Consider the following 23,968-nt stretch of genomic DNA (forward strand, 5'->3'; position numbering starts at 1 on the left):
CCGACCCCATGCGGTGCCCCCCAGCCCCGCTGGCCCCATGTGGTGCCCCCCTCCTGTGCCCCCCAGCCCCACTGGCCCCATGCGGTGCCCCCCATGCAATGCCCCCCCACTGGCCCCATGCAGTGCCCCCCCCGCTGGCCCCCTCCTGTGCCCCCCAGCCCCGCTGGCTCCATGTGGTGCCCCCCATGCTGTGCCCCCCCAGCCCTGCTGCACTCACCAGGTTGCCTTTGGCTCCGTCGTCTCCTGGGGGCCCCCTCTTGCCCGGGGCCCCAGCGGCACCCGACAGCCCGGAATCCCCCTTCTCCCCCAGCTCCCCATTCATACCCTGCAGGGAGACACGGGCGTCAGGGCCGGCACTGGGGGGCAGCGTCCCCCTCCCCAGCACTGCTTCCCCCGCTCCATGGTGGCCCCCGCATGGGGCTGATGGACACGGCACAATATGGCGTTAACCTGAGGGCCTAGCTGCCGCAGGAGGGGGCTGGGCCGAGCACCCTCAATTCCGTTCCAGCCCCCAGACCCCTCAGCACGCTGCCGGGGGGTCCGGTCCCTGGTCCCCGCTGCGTGTGCCCTGAGCATAGACAGAGACCCCCCCGTCCCACTGTGCCCCAGAACTTACCGGCCGGCCCGGCTCCCCTGGGGCCCCGGGGTCTCCCGCCTCGCCCGGCTCCCCCTGCGCAAGGAGAGACAAGCAGAGTGAGCTCCGCGCTGCTGCTCCCCCCGGCCCAGGTGATGGGCCAAGCCCCGCCAGGCTGAGGGACCCAGAGGGCAAGGCGGGGGGCAGGATAGACAAGGGGGGGATTTCTGTAAAATTTATATGGAAATTATGAGTGGCTCAGTTTCCCCACTTGCACTGTACTGCTCCCCTTCCCCCCCCCGCCCCGAGTGTTCATTTTCCTTCTAGGGTGGGGGAGAGCGGAGGGGGGCTGTGGCCCCACCGGCCTGTGTGGGCTGGCAGGGTTCACTTCCCTGGAGAGACCAGAGCTGGGCAGGGGAGGGGGCTGGGATGGGGCCCTAGGGAGGGGGCTGGCACAGGAGAGGGGGGTGTGCAGGGACGTTGCTGGGAGGGGGCTTGTAGCTGGCTCTGGGGGGCGGAAGGTTCCCATGCACCCTTCCCAGCTGGGGTCCCCAGGGCCCTGACTGGGGCGGGGGGGTCACAGCATCGGATCCAGTGCCCCTCCCCCAACTCACCTTGTCCCCGACGGCGCCCGGCTGACCCGTTCCACCTGGCATCCCCTGGGGGCCCTAGGGACGGGGGGGGGGGGGAGGCAGGGCCAGAAAGAGTTAATTAACTCACCCACTGACCTGACCCAGGGCCGAACATTAGAGACTGGTTAGTATGTAACTGAGCAGAGCTGGGAAATGCAGCCGCATTGTTAGGGGTAGAAGGGAGCTGGGTGCTCAGGGCTTGGGATGGCAGCAAACAAGTCTGGTCTATTGCTAGAGCTTTGATTCAAAGATTAGAAAAAGGAGAATTAGTATTTAGGGAGACACTTGAGGGAAATAGTATTATTGTCTCTACGTCTCTTTGAAGGTTGTGGTAACCTGGATCTGAACGGTTAATGGGTAAATGACCCTGTGCTAATTGCCAGGGTGTTTGGGAGAAGGAGAGTTAAGCCTATTGTTTTCTCAGGCCGAAAGGCTGCAGGGAATGTATAAAACCCTGGGACACGCGATCTGCTTTGGGTTTCAAGAGGGGGAAACCCTGAACCACAAGGATTGAGATCCCCAGTCACTGACTGGTGTCTCCCTGAATATGGATATTGGACTATAACCTACTATGGACTATCATCACAAACTCCTTCCCCCCACAGGGGCTGTGCCCTCCCAGGGAGTGGGGCTCACAGCAGCCTCTGCCCCCCAGACACCCCCTGCCCCTGGAATCTCCCCCCTCCCCAGGAATGGACAGGGAACTCACATCGCCGCCGGCAGGCCCCTGTGCCCCACGTGGCCCCGCAGCACCGGGGGGGCCCTGCAGAGAAGGGAAAGGACAGGCAGTTAGAGCCAGGGAGTACGGGGCACCCGACGGGCACAGTCACTCGGGGAGGGGCAGGAGGGGGATCTGAAGGGAGGCGGAGGGGCAGGGAGATGCCTTCACACAACGCACAGTCAACCTTTGGAACTCCTTGCCAGAGGATATTGTGAAGGCCAAGACTATAACAGGGTTCAAAAAGGAATTAGATAAGTTCATGCAGGACAGGTCCGTCAATGGCTATTAGCCAGACTGGGCAGGGACGGTGTCCCTAGGCTCTGTTTGCCAGAAGTTAGGAATGGGGGACAGGGGATGGGACACTTGATGATTCCCTGTTCTGTTCATTCCCTCTGGGGCATCTGGCATTGGCCACTGTCAGAAGACAGGACACTGGGCTGGATGGACCTTTGTTCTGACCCAGGCTGGCCGTTCTGATGTTCTTATGGGAGCTGAGAGGAGGAGGGGACAAGGGGGGGAGGGGGAGCTGAGGGATGGGGGAGCTGAGGGGCCGGGGGGAGCTCATACCATGGGGCCGACATCTCCAGTCTCACCCTTCTCACCCTGTGGGCCCGGCATGCCCTGCGGAGAACCACACGGGGGGTTAACTGGGGGCATAGGGGCTGCCTGACCCCTCCTGGGACAAGGGCACCCCCAGCTCACAGGCCTACCCCCAAACTGCTCTGCTGGCACCAACCCGCAGCCCCCACTAACCCAGCCCTGGGCTCCCCCCCAGCGTTACCAGTGCCCCTCACTCCCGACCCGCAGCCCCTGCCAGCCCAGCCCTGCGCCCCCCGCAGTGCTACCAGTGCCCCTCACTCCCGACCCCTGCCCCTGCCAGCCCAGCCCTGCGCCCCCCGCAGCGCTACCAGTGCCCCTCACTCCCGACCCCTGCCCCTGCCAGCCCAGCCTAGCTCCCACCCGTGCCCCAGTGCCCCTCACTCCCGACCTGTAGCCCCCACTAGCCCAGCCCTGAGCCCCCCCCCAGTGCTACCAGTGCCCCTCACTCCCGCCTGCAGCCCCCCCCAGCCCAGCCTAGCTCCCACCCACGCCCCGGGGCCCATCCCTACCTGCAGTCCGACAGGGCCGCTCAAGCCAAGGAATCCCCGCGCTCCCTCGTCTCCCTTCTGGCCAAACATCCCCTGCTGCCCACGGCGGCCGGGCTCTCCATCCACTCCCTGCAGGGCCAGAGGGGTTGGGGTCAGCGCCTCCCGGTGCAGAGCCCTCCTGGGGGGCAGAGCTGGGGGTCATGCAGCTCGCAGGGGGGTCACGCAGCTTGGGGGAGTCACACAGCTCGGGAGGGTCACGCAGCAGGACACTGGGGCAGGAGGGGTCTCCCGGGAGTGTCAGACACAGGCCCTGGGCACTAGTGGGGCACGGGTGGCGGGTGTGCGTGACTCCCTGGCAGGGAGCAGAGGGGAGTGTGACGAACTGGGACTGTTCTTACTGTGGTCTGTGAATGCTGACAGGGGAGTGTGGCTAGGATAGTCTGCATTGGGGGATGGGAGACTGACCAACGGAAAATACCTGAGCATGTAACCTGAGAACCCAGGAAGGGGTTAGAGGCCAGGTGACACCTTTGCCCAGGGAAACTGAACAAAGGCTGTGGGAGGGATCGCTGGAGGGGGAGTTTCAGGGGCTGGCTGGTGATATGGCTGGGAGGCAGACGGGGCTCTGACCTCCCAAGGGGACTATGGGGCCCTGGGACCCCAAAATGGACCTAACTAAGGGGGGATCCTGTTGTCTGTGCCTGCAAGACCTGTCTTGGACTGTGTTCCTGTTGTCTAAATAAACCTTCTGCTTTACTGGCTGGCTGAGAGTCATGGTGAATCACAGGAAGCCGGGGGTGCAGGGCCCTGAGTCCCCCACACTCCGTGACAGGGAGCAGTTGGGGGGTGACTGTGATGAGGGCCCCAGGGGGCCAGCTGGGCGCTCCCTAGATACTCACCGCGGAGCCGGGGTGCCCAATGGGTCCCTGGATACCGGTCGGTCCCGGTGGGCCCTGGTGGGGGAAGCACAGAGATAGAGCTGGGGCAAAAGCAGCCCCTAAACCAGCCCCCCACCCCCTTACCTGCCCCACTGTTCACCCACCCAGCATCTCCAGCCCCTTCCGAGCCCTCCACTACACCCCTCCCCTGTCTCCACCTGCCTCCTCCGCACGGGCCGGACTGGGTGTGAGGAGCCCGGTGGCGGGGCCCAGTCAGGGCCCCCCAGCGACCCCAGCGCTGCCCCCAGTACTTACCGCCTCGCCCTTGTCCCCCTTGCTCCCTTTCTGTCCGGGGCCCCCCAGCTCTCCCTGCAAAGGCAAAGAGACCTCGATGAGACCTTCTGAGGACCCCGCGCCAGGGGAACTGTACCCAGGGACCCCGCCATCGCCAGGGGAACCATCCCAGCAAAACCAGCCATCGCCATGGGAACCGTCCCCAGGGACCCCACCATCGCCGGGGGAACCCTCCCCCCAAAACCAGCCATCGCCACGGGAACCGTCCCCAGGGACCCCGCCATCGCCGGAGGAACCATCCCCCCAAAACCAGCCATCGCCACGGGAACCGTCCCCAGGGACCCCACCATCGCCGGGGGAACCCTCCCCCCAAAACCAGCCATCGCCACGGGAACTGTCCCCATTGCCGGGGGAACCGTCGCTGGAGACCCCAGCTCGGCACAATGCTCCATCCCACGGGGGTCCGGCTGGGCCTGGCAGGCCCCTGGGCCCCTGGATCCCATCACGCCCGGCAGGGCCCATCGGGCCCCTCTCGCCCTGTGGGGCAGAAAAGGGAGCAACCAAAAGTAGGGTCAGTGGGGGGGCCACACGGACCAACCCCCTCCCCCCACCCCACGGGGCACAGACCGACCCCCAACCCCCAGGGTCCCCAGCCCACCCCACGGGGCACAGACTGACGCCCTAGAAAGGGGCAGCTCCCCCGCTGCACTCACACTGCCCCCCTCCAAGAGCCCCACGGGGGGGTCAGGGTACAAGCGCAGCCCTGACAGGAGCAGCCAGCACTTACCGGGGCGCCCTTCTCTCCAGCGGGACCGGGGGGGCCCTGCTCCCCCCCATGGCCTGGCAACCCGATGCCTCCAGCTGCCCCCGAGGGGCCTCGCTCGCCGGGGGAGCCCTGGGGAGAATTGCACATTGGTTGGGGGGTGCCGTGCCCCCAATTCCCCCATGGAAGTCCCCCCACCCCAAGCCCCACTGAGACCCTGCTCTGAGAGCCATCAGAGCCCACCATCCCGCACCCCCTCCTGACAGCGCCCCCAAGTCCCCCATTGACCCTCCCACCGACAGCCCCCCACAGCCTCAGCCCCCCAACCCCACAAGCCTCCCAAAGGCCCCCCAAGAATCCCCAAACCCCCTTCCTGCCAGAAGTCCCCTGTGGGCCCCCACCCCAGCATGGGGATGGGGCCATGGGGCCAGCTACTCACAGTGGGGCCCGGGGGCCCGGGAGGCCCCTCCCTGCCCTTCAGGCCAGCCGGCCCCTGTGGAGGAGACAAGACAGAACTGTTACACCCGCGGGTGCCCCATCCCAGCACCAGCCCTCCCAGCCCCCCACCCAGGCAGCACTCACCGCCTCGCCGGGCGCGGCCCTGGCGCCAGGAAAGCCAGGGATTCCCGGGGGGCCGCTCTTCCCAGGCAGGCCAGATGGGCCAGGGTCACCCTAGGGGACAGAGACGGTTAGCAGTGCGTGGGGACCCCTCCCACACCCTACACCCCCACCGCAGGCAGACGCCCCTCACCCTACCAGAGCCAAGGAGGCAGGGCCTGGGGCAGGGCACAGCCCCCCATTCCCCAGAGCTGGCTGGGGGCGCCGAGCCCCTGGTCCGTACAGGGAGCAGCGAGGGGGCCCAGCAGGCCGAGGCAGAACGCGGGGGGCCGGAGCAGGTGCTGGGCACGTGAAGAGCGGGAAGAAGGTGACTGTTTGCCAGGGGGCCCTGAGCAGCTGAACCCAGGCCCAGGGTGTCACAGCCTGTGACGAAGTGGGGTTTTATTCATCTTGTTATGCTGCATGTGAGTCTTACTGTCCTGTGCTAATACTGTGTGTGCCTCAGTTTCCCTGTGTACTGCACCAATACTTAGGTGGTGGGAATTGGGGGTGTGAGTTTTGCTGGGGCAGGTGAGGCTGTCCAGGTATTTGCACCTGTGTAACCTGACCCACAACTGTCCTCACCCACAACGATTTCACATTTGGGGACAATATATACCTTCAAGTCAGCGGCACTGCTATGGGTACCCGCATGGCCCCACAGTATGCCAACATTTTTATGGCTGACTTAGAACAACGCTTCCTTAGCTCTCGTCCCCTAGTGCCCCTACTCTACTTGCGCTACATTGATGACATCTTCATCATCTGGACCCATGGAAAAGAAGCCCTTGAGGAATTCCACCATGATTTCAATAATTTCCATCCCACCATCAACCTCAGCCTAGATCAATCCACACAAGCGGTCCATTTCCTGGACACTACTGTGCTAATAAGCGATGGTCACATAAATACCACCTTATACCGGAAACCTACTGACCGCTACACTTACCTACATGCCTCCAGCTTCCATCCAGGACACACCACACGATCCATTGTCTACAGCCAAGCTCTAAGATATAACCGCATTTGCTCCAATCCCTCGGATAGAGACAAGCACCTACAAGATCTCTATCAAGCATTCTTAAAACTACAATACACACCTGCTGAAGTGAAAAACCAGATTGACAGAGCCAGACGAGTACCCAGAAGTCACCTCCTACAAGACAGGCCCAACAAAGAAAATAACAGAACACCACTAGCTGTCACCTTCAGCCCCCAACTAAAACCTCTCCAGCGCATCATCAGAGATCTACAACCTATGCTGAAAGATGATCCTTTACTCTCACAGATCTTGGGAGACAGACCTGTCCTCGCTTACAGACAACCCCCCAACCTAAAGCAAATACTCACCAGCAACCACACATCACTGAACAAAAACACTGACCCAGGAACCTATCCTTGTAACAAAGCCCGATGCCAACTCTGTCCACATATCTATTCAAGTGACATCATCATAGGACCTAATCACATCAGCCATACCATCAGGGGCTCGTTCACCTGCACATCTACCAATGTGATATATGCCATCATGTGCCAGCAATGCCCCTCTGCCATGTACATTGGCCAAACCGGACAGTCTCTACGCAAAAGAATTAATGGACACAAATCTGACATCAGGAATCATAATACTCAAAAACCAGTGGGAGAACACTTTAACCTGTCTGGTCATTCAATGACAGACCTGCGGGTGGCTATCTTACAACAGAAAAACTTCAAAAACAGACTCCAACGAGAGACTGCTGAGCTGGAATTGATATGCAAACTAGACACAATCAACTCAGGATTGAATAAGGACTGGGAATGGCTGAGCCATTACAAACATTGACTCTATCTCCCCTTGTAAGTACTCTCACACTTCTTAACTGTCTGTACTGGGCTATCTTGATTATCACTGCAAAAAAATGTTTTTCTCTTACTTAATTGGCCTCTCAGAGTTGGTAAGACAACTCCCACCTGTTCATGCTCTCTGTATGTGTGTGTATATATCTCCTCAATATATGTCCAACTCTATATGCATCTGAAGAAGTGGGCAGTAGCCCACGAAAGCTTATGCTCTAATAAATGTGTTAGTCTCTAAGGTGCCACAAGTACTCCTGTTCTTTTTGTGTAACCTGAGACCCAGGAAGGGTGTGTGACCAGCTGACACCTTTGGCCCGGGAAGTGAGACAAAGAGAAGGAGGAGGGGCATGAAGGGGGGTGTCGGAGGGAGGTCACGTGGCTGGAGACTGGCAGTCTGCGTGGGGGGAATCCAGAGCGTCTGGCCCAGAACTCCCAAGATGGACTTGGCTGAAAGTCACTGATGTCTGTGCTAACAAGCTCTGTTCTACGCTGTGATCCTGCAGACGAATAAACCCTCTGTTTTACGCTGGCTGAGAGTCACGTCTGACTGCGGAGTTGGGGGGCAGGACCCTCTGGCTTCCCCAGGAGCCCGCCTGGCTTTGTAGGGAGCAGCCCCAGAGCATCGCCCGGGGACTCTGTGACAACGTGGTGTGTGTCGGACCCCACGCTTCTCCCACGAGCACCGGAACAGAGTTGACATGAAATTGGAGCCCTGGTCCATAAGGACCGACTTGGGGAACCCCGCTCTGCAGAAAACGCTCAGCAGCGCATCTGCCACGGTGTCTGCCTCGCTAGAGGACAAGGCCAACGCCATGGGACAGTGAGTAGCGAAATCTACCACCACCAGGATGTATTTTTCCCTGTCCAACTTGCCTTGCTGAGGGGTCCCCAAGATGAATAAAACCCCACTTTGTCACACGGCCCCTCTGCATTTACCAGGGTGGGAGGTTCTGAGACCTTCTCTAGGGTAAACAGGCACTAAGCGGGGGCTGTCCTAGGGCTGGGGGCACAGCAGGCTGGATGGGATCCTATTAATCTCTTCCCCAGGTACACAGTCAGCCCGGGCAGAGCTAAGGGTAGGACCCAGGAGTCCGGGCTCCCCCACCTCCCCCGCTCTAACCACTAGACCACACTGTGACAACGTGGATTTTTCCTCCTTTTTATGTTGTACGTAAGCAGAGCATCGGACCCACCCACTCCCCGCCCAGAGCCGGACAGAGAACCCAGGCGTCCGGGCTCCCAGCCCCGGGTCAGCTCTGCTTGCCGTGCTGCCCAAGCAGGAACTGGGGGTGCGTGCCCACACAGCCCCTGCTCCCCCGGCCTCCAGCACAGCACTTACCTTGGCCCCTTCCCGGCCGGCAGCCCCTGGCAGCCCCTGCTCCCCAGGGGGGCCAGGGGGGCCCGGATGCCCCCGCTCTCCAATGGGGCCCGTCTCGCCCGAGCTACCCTGAGGGGCAGAGAAGGGGCAACAGTGAGGTGGGGCAGGGTGGGCTGGATCCAATGGGGGGCTTGCTGGGCCCTGCAAGAGAAGAAGCAGCCCCACCCCCACAGCAGCCGGGGGCGGGGGTCGAACCTGCAGCAGACGCCCCAGGCAGCTCAGCGAGGGGCCCACGTCAGCCCTGCCGCCCCCCAAGGCCTGGGGGGCCTGGCTTGGCCAGCTGTACCCCGCGGGCACAGAGGGGGAGCAGGGCGCCCCCCACAGGACACGCCTGCTGACTGCGCCGCCCCCCAGCCCAGCAAGGCCCCCCCATGGAGAGAGGGGGGGGCCATCACAGGCCATTGACAGGAAGACAGACCCAAGCTCCCAAGGTGCGGGGCCAGGGCGGGCATGGGGCCAAGGGGCGCAGGGCTCACTCACCTGGGGTCCCACCACCCCCGTGGGGCCGGGGGGGCCGGTCTTGCCGTGGTATCCCTGCGGAGAGACGGGGGTGAGTGTCCGGCAGCCCCTGCAGCCGGGTCCCACTTGGGGGGCAACAGGGCGTGGGGGGGCCACTCACCGGCTCCCCGCGCTGTCCTGGGTGTCCGGGCAGCCCGTCCTTCCCGGCCGGGCCCTGCAAGGCTCAGAGTCAGGGGCTGCGGATCCCACTGGGGCCTGCCCCACATGCCTCCCCCCCCCCCCCCCCGGGCCACCCCACCTGCCTCCCCCCCCTCCAGGGCAGCTCCACGCACCAACCAGCCAGATCCCCACTGGGGCCTGCCCCACACGCCTCCCCCCTGCCCCGGTCCCACGCCTCCGCCCCCCCCGGTCCCGCCCCACATGCCTCCCTCCCCTGGCCGCCTCACACACCTCCCCCCTCGGTCCCACCCCACACGTCTCCCCCCACGTCCCCCCCATCCCACCCCACACGGCCCCCCCAGGGCCACCCCATGCGTTAACGGCTAGATCCCTACTGGGGCCTGCCCCACACGCCTCCCTTCCCGGTCTCACCCCCCACGCCTCCCCCCCAGGGCCGCCCCACACAGCTCCTTCCATAAGGTCTCTCCCTGAACCCCAGCCCTGCAGGAGGGACCCCTAGGAGGGTTTGTTTCCAGCCCCGGGGGAGGGGGGGTGAGTTGTACTTACGGGCGGCCCCTTCGGACCTCGGAAACCGTTGGGGCCCTGTGACCCCTGGGGACCCTGGGAGAGCAGGAGAACAGGGGTGAGCACAAGGGGGACAGTACCCAGACCCCCCCTCAATTCCCCTCCCCCACCCTCTCCCACAGCCCCCCTGGGCCCCTGTATTCCCCTCCCCCGCCCCTTAGCCCCCCCTCCCCGGACCCCTGTACCCCCCCTTCCCCCAAGCCCCACAGAGGCCCTGCCCCCCCAGGAGGCTGTCCCCCCCCCAGGGCAAGGGGGGGTCAGTGGGGATCCCCTCCACGCCCACAGACACTGGCCAGCCCATGGGGTCCCCGCTCAGACTCACCTTCTCCCCCCCAGTTCCGGGGGCCCCGTCATGGCTGGCGTCGCCCTGGGGACAGAGAACCAGGCTGAGGGCGGCCAGGCTTCCCCACAGGGACGGGGACCCTGCGCCAGAGCACGCACCAGCCGGGGCACGGGCAGCAGGGACGGGCACCGGGTAGGGGTGAGTCGAGGGGATGGGGACAAGGCAGGGACTGGGGGGGGCGGAGCAGGGGGCGGGATGCATGGCAGGGGTGCCAGGGGAGGAGGATGGGACGCTGGGGGGCACCGGGCACTGGGGGATACCAGGCCCCCAGGGGGCACCAGGCACTGGGGGGTGCTGGGAGGCACCAGGAGGGCACCGGGGGGGCACCGGGCGCTGGGCAGAGGGAGGGCTCTGGGTAGGGGTGAGTCGAGGGGATTGGCACGAGGCCGGGACTGGGGGGGGTGGAGCAGGGGGCGGGATGCATGGCAGGGGTGCCAGGGGAGGAGGATGGGGTGCTGGGGGGTACCGGGCACTTGGGAGCACCGGGCATGGGGGGGCGCTGGGCAGAGGGAGGACACTGGGTATGGGGGCAGAGGTCAATGGGCTGATGGCAGGGAGCTGGATCGGGTCCCCAGCGCCCCATGGAGTGGGGCCAGGGTGCTGTACGCATGGGGCAAGGGGGCTGAGACTGGGCACAGGGGGTCTGGCTAGTACCCGGCAGGTGGACACCGACACAGATGGACGGACGGAGCGGGTGGGGCTGGCGCTGCACAGCCAGACCCTGAGGTACCTTCGGGCCCGGCTTCCCCGTCGGCCCCATCTGGCCTCGCTCCCCTGGCAGGCCCTGGGCAGAGAGAGGGAGAGCGGGATGAGCAGGGGCAGCGTGGGGCAGGCTGCCGGAGACCGGCCTGGCGGATGGGGGGCACCGGGGCCTGCTCAGCGCTGGGGGGGGGCTCTGGAGCCCAGTTGGGGCCGGTTACTGTGGGGGTGGGGGGCTACAGGGCTCGGCCAGTCACTGGGTTTGGGGGGGGGGCTCTGGGGCCCAGCTGGGGCAGGTCACTGTGGGGGTGGGGAGGTTCTGGGGCTGGTCACTGGGGTACTGGGGGGGGCTGTGGCCCAGCTGGGGCTGGTCACTGTGGGACGTGGGGGGCTAAAGGGCTCGGCCAGCCACTGGGGTATGAGAGGGCTCTGGGGTGTGGGGTCCTGGGGCCCAGCTGGGGCCGGTCACTGGGGTATGGGGGGCATCAGGGCTGGTAGCTTGGGAACAGGAGGGCTGTCACCGGGGCCAGAACCGGCTCCTTGGCCTGTCCCCCAGCGCTGAGGGGGGCCGGGGAGGTCTGGGGCCGCTCACCGGAGGTCCACGCTGTCCCGCCTGCCCGGCCTGTCCAGCCTTGCCCTGCAGGGGGAGAACAAAGCGGTAGCGTGGGTGAAATACGGTGCGTGGCACTGCCCTGCCCCATGGGCACACGCGCCCCACGCCTGCCACCACCTGGGAGTCAATATTTAGATCAGGGCCCGGCTCACTCACCCTCTTTCCTTTCTCCCCAGCGAGCCCCAGGGGGCCCGGGAAGCCGGCAGAACCCTGCAGGAGAGAGGACAGGTTAGGGGGGCGAAGCTGGGGGGCCTGGGGCCCCCTCCCAGGATGCCGTGGGCTCCGAGGCCCCAGACTCCTGCCCCCCACTTACCTTGGGGCCCTGGCGCCCCGGGTAGCCCGGCAGGCCTGGCATGCCCAGCTTGCCCTACAGGGAGAGAGAACGGAGCTGAGAGGCGGCAGGACTCCGAGCCGGACGCGGGGGCGAGGGGACGGGGACGCACTCACCTTCTCCCCCGCCAGGCCGGAGGCGCCCGCCTCCCCCACGGGGCCCAGCTGGCCCTTCAGCCCCTCGGGGCCGTCCTCCCCCCGCGGCCCCAGCGGCCCCACGTCACCCTGCAATGGAGAGAGAGATGCCCCCCAGTGCCGGGATAGCACGGCATTCGGGACTGGGGCTATCCCTGTGCCGCCCCCTTCACCCCCTCGCCCAGAGCCCCCCTCCTGCCCCCAAGTCCCGTCCCTCCCCGTCCTGCCCCACACCCAGAGCCCCATGTGACAAAGTGGGGATGTTCTTAATGTTTCCTCTGAATACTGTGTGGGTGACTCAGTTTCCCCTATGCATTTCTTAAGTCTCTAGGTGGTGGGATAAAGGCCAGTGCGCATAAATCACTGACACTCTGTCTCCTGGCAACTAATGGCCGGGGCCTTTTCCCCCTGCAAGAAAATAGCTAAAGGTGAACAAAGAGATCAGGTGACCTCCTGGCTCCGGAAAGGAACTTAGCAGAGGAGGGGCTGGAGGGGGTTTCAGTTTGGGGCTGGCTGGGGACGGGGAGTGAGGGCAGACGGGGGTGTCTGGGTCGCTGGGCCCCAGAATGGACCCGGCTGAGGGGTCCTGTTCTCTGGACCTACAAGCTCTGTTTTAGACCATGTTCCTGTCACCTAATAAATCTCTGTTTTACTGGCTCGCTAAGAGTCAAAGTGGGGGTGCAGGACCCTCACCCTCTGGGGGTGCAGGACCCTCTGGGCGGACTCGCTGTGAGAAGCGTGCGGTGGGGCAGATGCTGAATGCTTCCAGGAGAGACCCAGGAGGTGAAGCCGTGTGAGCTTCTTGCCCTGAAGATGGTCTGCTCCGAGGGAGAGGAGGCTCCCCAAAGTCCTGACTGGCTTTGTGGGGAGCAGTTCCAGAGTATCGCCTGGGGACTCTGTGACACCCCCCCCCACCCCTCCCCTCCTGCCCCACACCCAAAGCCCAACCCCCTCCCCCGTGTCCCTGCACCACTGCCCAGCTCCGACAGGCCCAGCCGGTAGGAAACGCCCCGCATTTTGCGGTGAAATGTGCAGTCAACACCCCCCCCCCCCCCCCCCGGAGGGGCCCCACTCACCCTGTTGCCCTTGTGGCCCATGTCACCCTTGAAGCCGGGGAATCCGTCTTCTCCCTGGGCAGAGACACGGGTCAGGCCGGGCGGGGCCAACCCGGAAACCTGGGGGGTCCCCTTCTCGGAGCGAACTGGGAGCACAGCCCCTTAACGACCAACGTGGGTCTCCCGCACCCACCCCCAGCTCTGCCAGTGCCCCTGACTCCTGACCCGCAGCCCCCGCTAGCCCAGCCCTTCCAGTGCCCCTCACTCCCGACCCGCAGCCCCCGCTAGCCCAGCCCTTCCAGTGCCCCTCACTCCCAACCCACAGCCCCTGCTAGCCCAGCCCTTCCAGTGCCCCTCACTCCCGACCCGCAGCCCCCGCTAGCCCAGCCCTGCCCCCGCACTCTGCCAGTGCCCCTGACTCCTGACCCGCAGCCCCCGCTAGCCCAGCCCTTCCAGTGCCCCTCACTCCCGACCCGCAGCCCCCGCTAGCCCAGCCCTGCCCCCGCACTCTGCCAGTGCCCCTGACTCCTGACCCGCAGCCCCTGCTAGCCCAGCCCTTCCAGTGCCCCTCACTCCCGACCCGCAGCCCCTGCTAGCCTAGCCCTGCCCCCCCGCCAGCTCTGCCGGTGCCCCTCACTCCCGACTCGCAGCCCCTGCTAGCCCAGCCCTGCCTCCTCCCAGCTCTGCCAGTGCCCCTCACTCCCAACCCGCAGCCCCCGCTAGCCCAGCCCTGCCTCCCCCCAGCTCTGCCGGTGCCCCTCACTCCCGACCCGCAGCCCCTGCTATCCCATCCCCAGTCCATGATTCTCCCCTGCAGGCCCCACTCCTGCAGTGGGACATTTTTCTTTCCCTTGTCACCTGGCAGGTCCCAGCTGGTGTATGTGTCCCCCCCCCCCCCCCGTCATCCTTACCTTCTCCCCTTTGCTTCCCTTCAAGCCCCTGGCTCCAAAGGCCCCCTGCGGAGACACGGGGGGGGGGGGGGGTCAGAGCAGGACTCTGGGCCCCGAACACTGTGGAGGCAGCACTGCATCCAGAGTGCAGGGGCTGGGGGGCTACAGCGCTGCGGGGAGGGGACCCAGCCAGCACCCCCCATGCTCCCTGCTGGTGTCGGGCTGGAAGCCCCCGGGCACGTAGGGAGAGGGACTGGGGGAAGAGGCCCCAGGGCACATGGGGGGAGGGACCGGGGGGGAGAGGCCCCGGGGCACATGGGGGGAGGGACTGGGGGGGAGAGGCCCTGGGGGGTTACCAGAGTCGCAGGGGGAGGTGCTGGCATGGCAGGGGGCAGCTCCCGTCTGGGCTCTGACCCTGCCGTGGGGCTGGCCTGGCTGATGGCCCGGGGTGGGGGAAGGGCAGCGGGGAGGGTCCCTTCGCTGGAGCCCGGCCGAGCATTGGGGGGCGGTGTGACGTTATTGACATAATCTGGGACCGAATAGAACATGGTTGCAACCAAAGTCCTGTAGTGGCACCAAATCTTGTATAAAGGGGGTCAAATGAGGTGTCTAAGACAAGGTTATGGTTTACTGGTTGTGATTATGCTGTCTATATGTGTGTATCAGTTTTGTAGTTGAAGTTATGAATATTGGCTCTATACTGTCTGTATTTCAAACTTACGCTATGCTTCTGGGAGACACCCCAGACAAGTTGGTGTTAGCTCTGCCTAGCCTGCTTGGTGGCCCATTAAGGACCATCAGCTATACAATTGACCCATTGAGAGAAGGCAGATACGCCTTGTAACTCAGCAAAGTATGCAGGGACTGGCCCATGTGACTCCAGACTCCATGTTGCTGTAATTTTCCACAGTAAGAACAAAGAGGTGTTCTTACACCTGGAAAAGACTATAAAAGGCTGATGCCTTGTCTCCATCTGGTCTTCAATCCTGCTTCTGACCTCTGGAGGGACTTTGCTACAAACTGAAGCTCTGAACAAAGGACTGAGGACCCATCCCAGCGGGGGATGTTCCAGAGACTTGATTTGAACCTGCAGTTTATTCTATCGCTGCTACAAGCCTGAACCAAGAACTTTGCCATTTCTGTGTGTCATTGATTCCATGTAACCAATTCTAGCTCTCATCTCAATCTTTTTCCTTTTATGAATAGACCTTTAGATTTTAGATTCTAAAGGATTGGCAACAGCGTGATTGGTGGGTAAGATCTGATTTGTATATTGACCTGGGTCTGGGGCTTGGTCCTATGGGATCAGGAGAACCTTTTTCTTTTACTGGGGTATTGGTTTTCATAACCATTCGTCCCCATAACGAGTGGCACTGGTGATGATACTGGGAAACTGGAGTGTCCAAGGGTACATCTACACTACAGGGGGGAGTCGATTTAAGATACGCAAATTCAGCTACGTGAATAGCGTAGCTGAATTCGGCGTATCGCAGCCGACTTACCCTGTTGTGAGGACGGCGGCAAAATCGACTTCTGCGGCTTCCCGCCGGCGGCTCTTACTACCACCTCCCCTGGTGGAGTTAGAGCGCCGATTCGGGGATCAATTGTCGCGTCCCGTCGGGACGCGATAAATCGATCCCCGAGAAGTCGATTTCTACCCGCCGATTCAGGCGGGTAGTATAGACCAGGCCTAAGGGAATTGCTGGTGAGACTTGCGGTTAGCCAGTGGGGTGAGACCAAAGTCCTCTTAGTCTGGCTGGTTTGGTTTGCCTGAGAGGTGGAGCCTTGGGCTGTAACTGCCCTGTTTTAAGTGATTTGTCCTGAATTGGCGCTCTCAGTTGGGTCCTGCCAGAACCACATCGTTACAGGCGGTACCCACCTTAACCCCGCGGGGGCCTGGGTAGCCAACGGGTCCCACGGCGCCGGCTGGGCCCTAGGGAGAGAGAGCCTCAGACACCCCAGCCCTGCTCCCCCTGGGCCTCGCCCCCCACGGAAACGCCCCGCCACAGGCCCCACCGCTCACATAACCCCCCATGGGCCCCGCCCCCCATGGAAAGGTCCCCCCCACGGGCCCCACCCCACAGGCCCCACCGCTCGCATAACCCCCCATGGGCCCCGCCCCTCATGGAAACGCCCCCCCACGGGCCCCACCCCCACATGACCCACCATGGGCCCCGCCCCCCATGGAAAGGTCCCCCCACGGGCCCCACCCCACAGGCCCCACCGCTCGCATAACCCCCCATGGGCCCCGCCCCTCATGGAAACGCCCCCCTACGGGCCCCACCCCACAGGCCGCACCGCTCGCATGACCCCCCCCTATGGGCTCCATGGGCCCTGCCCCCCAAGGGCACCGCCGGGATGGGACTGTGGCCCTGGGGCGTGCGGCTGCTTGGTGCCCCTAGAGGCACCTCCTCCCTGCCCCACACCTGCTCCCCACGTGCCCCCAATGGGGGGCAGCCCAGGCCCTGGGGACTCTGTACCTGGAGCCCTTTCTCCCCCGCCGGCCCCTCTCTGCCTGGGTGACCCTGCAAGGAAGCACAAGAGACACGGGGAGGTTAGCGCCAGGCTGGGCTCCAGGGGCCCCAGCAGCCCCCCCTCCCCCCCCCGGCCCCAATCGAGCTCACTGGCGACAGGGGATAGAAGAGGGGGGGATGGGGGGGCTGCTCGGGGAGATGGGACATGCTGGGGAGGGGGACATGCCAGGGGGAGGGTGTGCCTGGGGGGACGACGTGCTGGGGGGGCACATGCCATGCTCTGCCTGTGTGTTTGTGCCTTGGGGGGAGCATGCTGGGGGGGGTGTTCCCAGGGGGGGACTGTCACGGAGTGTGGGGGAGTCAGGGCCCTGCACCCCTCACTTCCTGTGATTCCCCGGGACTCTCAGCCAGCCAGTAAAACAGAAGGTTTATTAGATGACAGGAACCCAGTCCCAAGCCGAGCGTGTAGGTACAACCAGAACCCCTTGTCACGGAGTATTGGGGAACTCAGGGCCCTGCACCCCCGGCTTCCTGCGATTCACCATGACTCTCAGCCAGCCAGTAAAGCAGAAGGTTTATTTGGATGACAGGAATACAGTCCAAGACAGGTCTTGCAGGCACAGACAACAGGGCCCCCCTCAGTTAGGTCCAGCTTGGGGTCCCAGGGCATGCCAGCCCACCCCCTTGGGGGGGGGGGGGTCAGAGCCATCTCTGCCTCCCAGCCATCTCTCCAGCCTCCTTCCAGCCTGCTTCCAGCACTCTGCCTTCAGCGACCCCTCCCACAGCCTTTGTTCAGTTTCCCGGGCCCCGGAGTCATCTGACCTCCAACCCCCTCCTGGGTTCTCCTGTTACAAGCTCAGGTATGTTCCCTTGGGCCGGCTCCCATCCCCCGATGCAGACCATCCTAGTCACACTCCCCTGTCAGCATTCACACACCCCAGCAAGAACAGTCCCAGTTCGTCACATCTCTCCCCCCTTCGAGACCGAACTGAGCAGGGTCACTTTAGCCAGTGACCCGGGGAAGTTCGAACCTACCCCCGTTCCCATGGATGCCCCCGCATCCCTCCAGTTCCTTGGTGAGAATTACACCAGGCCCCTCCAGTTTCACGCCCCCCCTTAGGTCGGGGGTGCTTGATGGCACTCGCAGTTCGCATGTGGGAAGGTTTATGCGGCCTGTGCCCTTTCCCCACCCCCATACCTCTGGGGTTCCAACTGGGCTGTGGTCTTCTCCCAGCGCTCCAGTCTGGAGGTCTGTGCTTTGGGCTCTCTTGGTTTAGAGCCGCCCTTTTAACCTTGGCCACCCTCTGGAAAGGATCCTTTATGCTGGGCAAGGGTCCTAAAGCTCTTTTCCCCTTGTCCCAGGCCTTCCTCCCCCTCTGACAGGGGTCACAGGATCCGCAGTACTGTCGGACAGTAACAAAGACCCCAGGCCAGTAAAAGCTCCGTAGCAGCCTCTGCTGGGTACGCCAGGTTCCCTGGTGCCCTGAGAGGGGAATGTCATGGGCCCGGCACAGCAGCTGGCGGCGATACTTCTGGGGTACCACCAGCTGCCTCCTGATCCCCCCTGACTCCATTTTCCCTGGGGGAGCCCATTCTCGGTACAGGAACCCCTTCTCCCACAGGAACCTTTTCCGGCCACCTCGTCCCATGGTCTGTACCGCATTGAGGTCGGCCAGGTCCCTTATCTTCCGCAAGGAGGGATCTCTCTGTAACTCGGCCTGGAACTCAGCAGCTGGGACAGGGATGGCCACCTGCTCTTTCTCGCCCGCTGGGTCCGAAGCTGCAGCCTCCCTGCGCCGTGTCCCTGGGCGTTCCCTCCCCACCAGGTTAGGGTCCTGCGCCTCAGGCAAGGCACCCCCCCCAAGGCCAGGGCGCAGTGCCCCTCGCCGGCTCTGACTGCGGGTCACAACTAAGGCGGTCTGGGGGCTGCTTGGCCAGTCCTCTAGGTCCCCCCCCATCAACACCTCAGTGGGCAAATGGTGGTGCACTCCCACGTCCTTGGGGCCCTCCTTGGCCCCCCATTTCAGGTGTACCCTCGCTACGGGAACCTTGAATGGGGTCCCGCCCACCCCGGTCAGGGTCAGGAAGGTGTTGGGCACCACCCGATCTGGGGCCACCACCTCGGGCCGGGCCAGTGTCACCTCTGCGCCCGTGTCCCAGTATCCATAAACTTTCTTCCCATCCACCTCCAGGGGAACAAGGCACTCGCTCCGCAGGGACAGCCCCGCGCCAACCCTGTAAACGGAGAACTTTGAATCCGGAGCATCTGGCCCCCCAGAGAAGCTGGCCTGGGGCCCTTCTCTCTCTTGAGCAGTTGATAAGCTGCCAGCCCCTCTTGCGTTAGAAGCCTGCCCCTCGTCCGTCTGGGCCTCTACCAAGTTAACCCGGTGCGGGTTCGGTCTGCTCAGTCTGTCCTTGAGCTTGGGGCACTGGGCCCGAACGTGGCCTCTTCGGCCGCAGTAATAGCAGCTCAGGTCCCGTGGGTCCCCTCGAGCCGGTCGGTTGTCCCTGACGCTGGGCATTCCCCGTGGGAGGGGATTCCCCATATTCCCCCTTTGGGAGGTCCCAGGGTGACTCTCTCTCTGCATCGCGGCGGGCCTGTTCCTTTGGGGCTCCTCCCTGCCACCCCCTGACCGGCTCTTTACAAACTCATCAGCCAGCTGCCCGGCGTGTCGCGGGTTCTCTGGCTTTCTGTCCACCAACCACAGCCTCAGGTCGGATGGGCACCGCTCATACAGTTGCTCCAGTACCAGCAGTTTAATCAGGTCCTCCTTCGTCTGGGCCCCACCAGCCCACTTGCTGGCGTATCTTTCCATGCGGGCGGCTAGTTGCAGATATGAGATCTCAGGGGTTTTATCCTGACTCCGGAACCTTTCCCGGTACATCTCAGGAGTCAGCCCAAACTCTCGTAGCAGGGCCTTTTTGAATAGTTCGTAGTCCCCTTTCTCTGCCTCTCCCAGTTGGCGGTACAATGCCACGGATTTGGGGTCCAGTAAGGGGGTAAGGACCTGGAGTCTGTCCGCGGGATCAACCCGGTGCAGCTCGCAGGCCGTCTCAAAGGCCTCCAGGAAGTCATCCATGTCCTCCCCCTCCTTGTATGGGGCCATGATGCACTTATCAAAGCTCCGTGCAGTCCTGGGTCCCCCCTCACTCACCGCAGCCGGGGGTTCGCTGCCCTTCAATCTCGCCAGTTCCAGGTCATGCTGACGCTGTCTCTCATTCTCCTGTCTCTGTCTCTCATTCTCCTCCCGTTCATGCTGTCTCTGTCTCTCTTCACGCTGATGCTGTCTCTCTTCATGCTGTCTCTGTTGTTCACGATCCTCCAGCTCTCTCAGTTTTAGCTCTTTCTCCCATTCCAGCCAATTCCGCTCCCCGGATGCCGAACGTCGCCGGGAGGCTCCTCTGCTGGCCGGCGGGCTTCGCCGGGGGGACCCCCTGCTGGCCGGGGGGATCACGGCGCCTTCGGTATTGGCTGGGCTCCTCCCCACCCTTCCCCTAGGCATAGGAAGGAGGGGTCTCGGGAAGCCCTCAGCAGCCGGCTGACCACTCCCAGCCGGGACAGACACTGGTGCCTGCGCTGCATTTGCCAGGCTGCTTCCCTGAGACACAGGGATCAGTTCATTCGCGCGATCTTCCGCCTCCAGCTGGGCGATGAGCTGTTCTTTGGTGAGCCTCCCAATGCGCAGCCGCCTCTGCTTGCACAGCTCCACCAGGTCGCTCTTAAGCCGCTTGGCATACATCTTCCTGCTGGCCACTCACCGGCCTGTGTGCTCACAGCTCCCCACAGTTCCCAGGGGGACCCCTAGTGTGCCAGCCCTTCTCGAGGTCACCACCTCTCTGCCAGGGTCGAGCTGCAGACTCCTCCGCCCCTGGGACCACTCGCTGCGATCCCACGGGGGACCCTGTTACTGCAAAAGTCCTTCTCGCTGGTCACACACTCCCAGGGGTAATAACCGTCTCTCTCCCACTCTTCAGCAGGCCTGGTCCCCGTCAATCCCCCTTCGTTTTACTGCTCCCCAGTCACTTACTGCAGGAAGCGCCGTCTACGGGGTGCAGTAGATCCCACCGCTGCCACCAGTTGTCACGGAGTATTGGGGAACTCAGGGCCCTGCACCCCCGGCTTCCTGCGATTCACCATGACTCTCAGCCAGCCAGTAAAGCAGAAGGTTTATTTGGATGACAGGAATACAGTCCAAGACAGGTCTTGCAGGCACAGACAACAGGGCCCCCCTCAGTTAGGTCCAGCTTGGGGTCCCAGGGCATGCCAGCCCACCCCCTTGGGGGGGGGGGGGGGTCAGAGCCATCTCTGCCTCCCAGCCATCTCTCCAGCCTCCTTCCAGCCTGCTTCCAGCACTCTGCCTTCAGCGACCCCTCCCACAGCCTTTGTTCAGTTTCCCGGGCCCCGGAGTCATCTGACCTCCAACCCCCTCCTGGGTTCTCCTGTTACAAGCTCAGGTATGTTCCCTTGGGCCGGCTCCCATCCCCCGATGCAGACCATCCTAGTCACACTCCCCTGTCAGCATTCACACACCCCAGCAAGAACAGTCCCAGTTCGTCACACCCCTCAATCAAGTCCTTCTGGGGGTTCAAGAAGCTTAGACCCCAGCGTGGGGTTCCCTGCATTGCACCACCCAGCACCAAACTGACACTAAAAACCCCTCCAGCAGCTCTCTCCCCCCTCCCCCCAGCTCCTCCTCTCCTTTGTCCAGTCTCCCGGGCAGGTGTCACCTCTCCCAACCCCCTCCTGGCTCAGGTTACAGCTCAGGTAACTTCCTGCAAGGGAAGTCCCCCATCCCCAATGCAACCCCCCTGCAACATTCCCAGGTCAAACCCACCCACTCCCTGCTCCGCTCCCTGCTCCGTCACAGGGATGTGTGTGTGTGGGGGGGGGGGGGCATGAGTGCGGGGGGGGGGGGAGAACATGCGGTGCTCTGCCTGTTTGTTTGTGTCTGGGGGGGGGGGGGGCAGGATGTGCCGGGCAAAGCCCAGGCCTGCGTCTGAGTCCCAGCCCCTCCCCTGCCCCCTGCCCCCAGCGCCCCCAGTACTTACGGGGGGGCCGTCGGCGCCAGCCACGCCCTGCATGCCCCGCTTCCCCGGTGGGCCCTGTGTGGAGAAAGGACACGTTATGGGGGCGCCCCCCCCAGATCCTGCCCCCTCCTCGCAGCCGCCATGGGGCCCCGGCAGCCCCGGCCGCCCACACCAGCCCCGCAATGGGCACCCCGCAATGGGCACCCGCAGAGCCATCGCTCCGTGCCCCCAACCCTGCAGTGGGACCAGCTGGGGGTCGCAAGAGGCCCAGTGCCCAGCCCCCACCCCAGCCCCACACATGCTCCAGAGCAGCCCCACACCCTCCCCACACTCACCTTCTCCCCCGGCATCCCGATGGGCCCCTGGGGGCCAGGCAGGCCCTGGCGGAGAGAACAGAGATGGGTCACAGGGGGAAGGTGTACACCCCCCCCCGCCACACCCTGGGCCCCAACCCCCCCCCCAGCATCCCCACCCTCCTACCTCAGTCCCACCCCCCAGCACCTCCCCTGGTCCCACCCCCATCACATGTGCCACCCCAGCCCCCACTGCAGCCCCATCCACCAGGCCAGGCCCCCCCACGGGACTGGCTGGGGGGTGAGGAGCGATCCGGCCTTGCCCCGTGTGGGTGACGGACGTACCTGGGGTCCCGGGGTCCCCTGCTGCCCAGGGGGGCCCGGCTCCCCCTGGATCCCCTGGGGAGAGAGCAGCATCCGTGAGATGTGGGCACAGCCCCCCCCGCCCAGCCACCAGTGCAAGGGGCTTCGAGTCCAGCTGGGTGGGTCCAGCCCCAGAGGGGAACAGAGCCCGAGGGGCCACCCGGCGTTCAGTGCCCCCCCAATGCATCCTGCTGCATCCGCCACTGGGAGCCCCAGGCCTGAGCCAGCCCCCCCACACCCGCTTATGTCCCCCACAGGCCCCCACACCTCCACAGCCCCCCCAACATCCCACAGCCCCTTAGTCCCCCACAGACTCCCTATAGCTGCCCACATCCCCACAACCCCCCCCAACATCCCACAGCCCCCCTACACCCCCTTATGTCCCCCACAGGCCCCCCAACATCCCACAGCCCCTTAGCCCCTATAGCTGCCCACACCCCCACAACCCCCCCAACATCCCACAGCTCCCCTATACTCCCTTATGTCCCCCACAGACCCTCTATAGCCCCCCATTCCCCCACAGGCCCCCCAACATCCCACAGCCCCTTAGCCCCCCACAGGCTCCCTACAGCCCTCAATAGGCCTCCACACCCCCTTAGGCCCCCACAGCCCCCGGCACCCCCAGGGTCGGCCCCGCCCACTCTCACCAAGTTGCCCTTGGGCCCAGACGCGCCGTCCATGCCGCTCACGCCCTGCGGGGGGAGGGGAGAGCGTCAGTGGGGGGCAGCAAACACATGGGGAGGGGGACAATAGACAGGACTCGTACCGGCTGTCCTGGTAGGCCGGGGGGGCCACGGGAGCCGACCAACCCGCGCACGCCCTACGGCCGAAGAAAGAGACGTTAGACTGCCTGAGAGTACCAGCCCCTCCATGCCCCCAACCCCACCAGAGCCCATTGCCTCCCACACCCAGGAAGGGAACCCAGGAGTCCTGCCCCCCCGGCCCCTCTGCTCTAACCCCTAGACCCCACTCCCCTCCCAGAGCCGTGGAGCGAACCCAGGAGTCTTGGCTCCCAGCCCTCCCTGCTCTAACCCCTAACCCCCACCCCCTCCGAGCCGTGGAGCGAACCCAGGAGTCCTGGCTCCCAGCCCCCCTGCTCTAACCCCTAGCCCCCACCCCCCTCTCACAGCCAGAGAGGGAACCCAGGAGTCCTGCCCCCAGCTCCGCTTGTCCAGTGTGGGGTACTCACGGGCTCCCCGGGCTGCCCCCTGGGTCCTGGCAGGCCGCCCGAGCCCTAGGAAAGAGAGAGCAGAGCTGAGGGGGGGTCGCGCTGGGTCCAGCAGCACCCGTGCCCCCTTCCCCGCCTGGGGCCCTTACCTTGGCTCCGTTCTCTCCTGGGGGGCCCGGGGGGCCCAGCTTCCCCACGTCTCCCTGTGGGAGAGAGAGCGAGAGGTGAGGCCTGTGGGGCCCGGGGGGGGGGGGCCTCACACCTGCCCCGTGGGGCCGGGGGGGGATGGGGCTCACACTTACCTTGTGACCCTTCTCGCCCGGCAGCCCTGGCAGCCCATCAAAGCCCCTGTCGCCCTACGGGGGGGGGGGGGGGGCAGACACGTTAGCCAGGCAGGCCTAGTGGAGAGTGGGGCAGGGACCAGGCCCAGCACACAGGGTGTGAGGGGGGCCACAGACACCCCCTGCCCCACCCCAGAGGGCTCCGCTCCCCGCCATGGTCCCTCAGCCAGCCCCTCATCTCCCCCCTCACCTTCCCCCTTCCCTCCCCCCATTTTGCCCCCGCCCCATCGTCCCCGGGGCCGAGCGCCATCTGCAAAGTCTCTCAGGCG

General features: G+C 64.3%; 1 protein-coding gene across 1 annotated transcript in view; it reads right to left on the reverse strand.

Annotated features, from left to right (window-relative positions):
- COL5A3 (collagen type V alpha 3 chain) overlaps positions 1-23,968 on the reverse strand; it is a 61,884-nt gene that overhangs the window by 13,624 nt on the left and 24,292 nt on the right. The window contains 33 exon segments of the mRNA XM_065576454.1: positions 218-325; positions 617-670; positions 1,189-1,242; positions 1,916-1,969; positions 2,495-2,548; positions 3,037-3,144; positions 3,915-3,968; positions 4,209-4,724; positions 4,975-5,082; positions 5,390-5,443; positions 5,533-5,622; positions 8,726-8,833; positions 9,245-9,298; positions 9,384-9,437; positions 9,950-10,003; positions 10,290-10,334; positions 11,041-11,094; positions 11,602-11,646; positions 11,779-11,832; positions 11,936-11,989; positions 12,070-12,177; positions 13,164-13,217; positions 14,054-14,098; positions 15,912-15,965; positions 16,513-16,557; positions 21,556-21,609; positions 21,870-21,914; positions 22,173-22,226; positions 22,838-22,882; positions 22,957-23,010; positions 23,380-23,424; positions 23,508-23,561; positions 23,661-23,714. Of these exon segments, the coding sequence (XP_065432526.1) occupies positions 218-325; positions 617-670; positions 1,189-1,242; positions 1,916-1,969; positions 2,495-2,548; positions 3,037-3,144; positions 3,915-3,968; positions 4,209-4,724; positions 4,975-5,082; positions 5,390-5,443; positions 5,533-5,622; positions 8,726-8,833; positions 9,245-9,298; positions 9,384-9,437; positions 9,950-10,003; positions 10,290-10,334; positions 11,041-11,094; positions 11,602-11,646; positions 11,779-11,832; positions 11,936-11,989; positions 12,070-12,177; positions 13,164-13,217; positions 14,054-14,098; positions 15,912-15,965; positions 16,513-16,557; positions 21,556-21,609; positions 21,870-21,914; positions 22,173-22,226; positions 22,838-22,882; positions 22,957-23,010; positions 23,380-23,424; positions 23,508-23,561; positions 23,661-23,714 (2,487 nt within the window).

The sequence above is a fragment of the Chrysemys picta genome, chromosome 22 (genome assembly GCF_011386835.1).
Source record: "Chrysemys picta bellii isolate R12L10 chromosome 22, ASM1138683v2, whole genome shotgun sequence".
NCBI classification, from domain to species: Eukaryota; Metazoa; Chordata; order Testudines; family Emydidae; genus Chrysemys; species Chrysemys picta.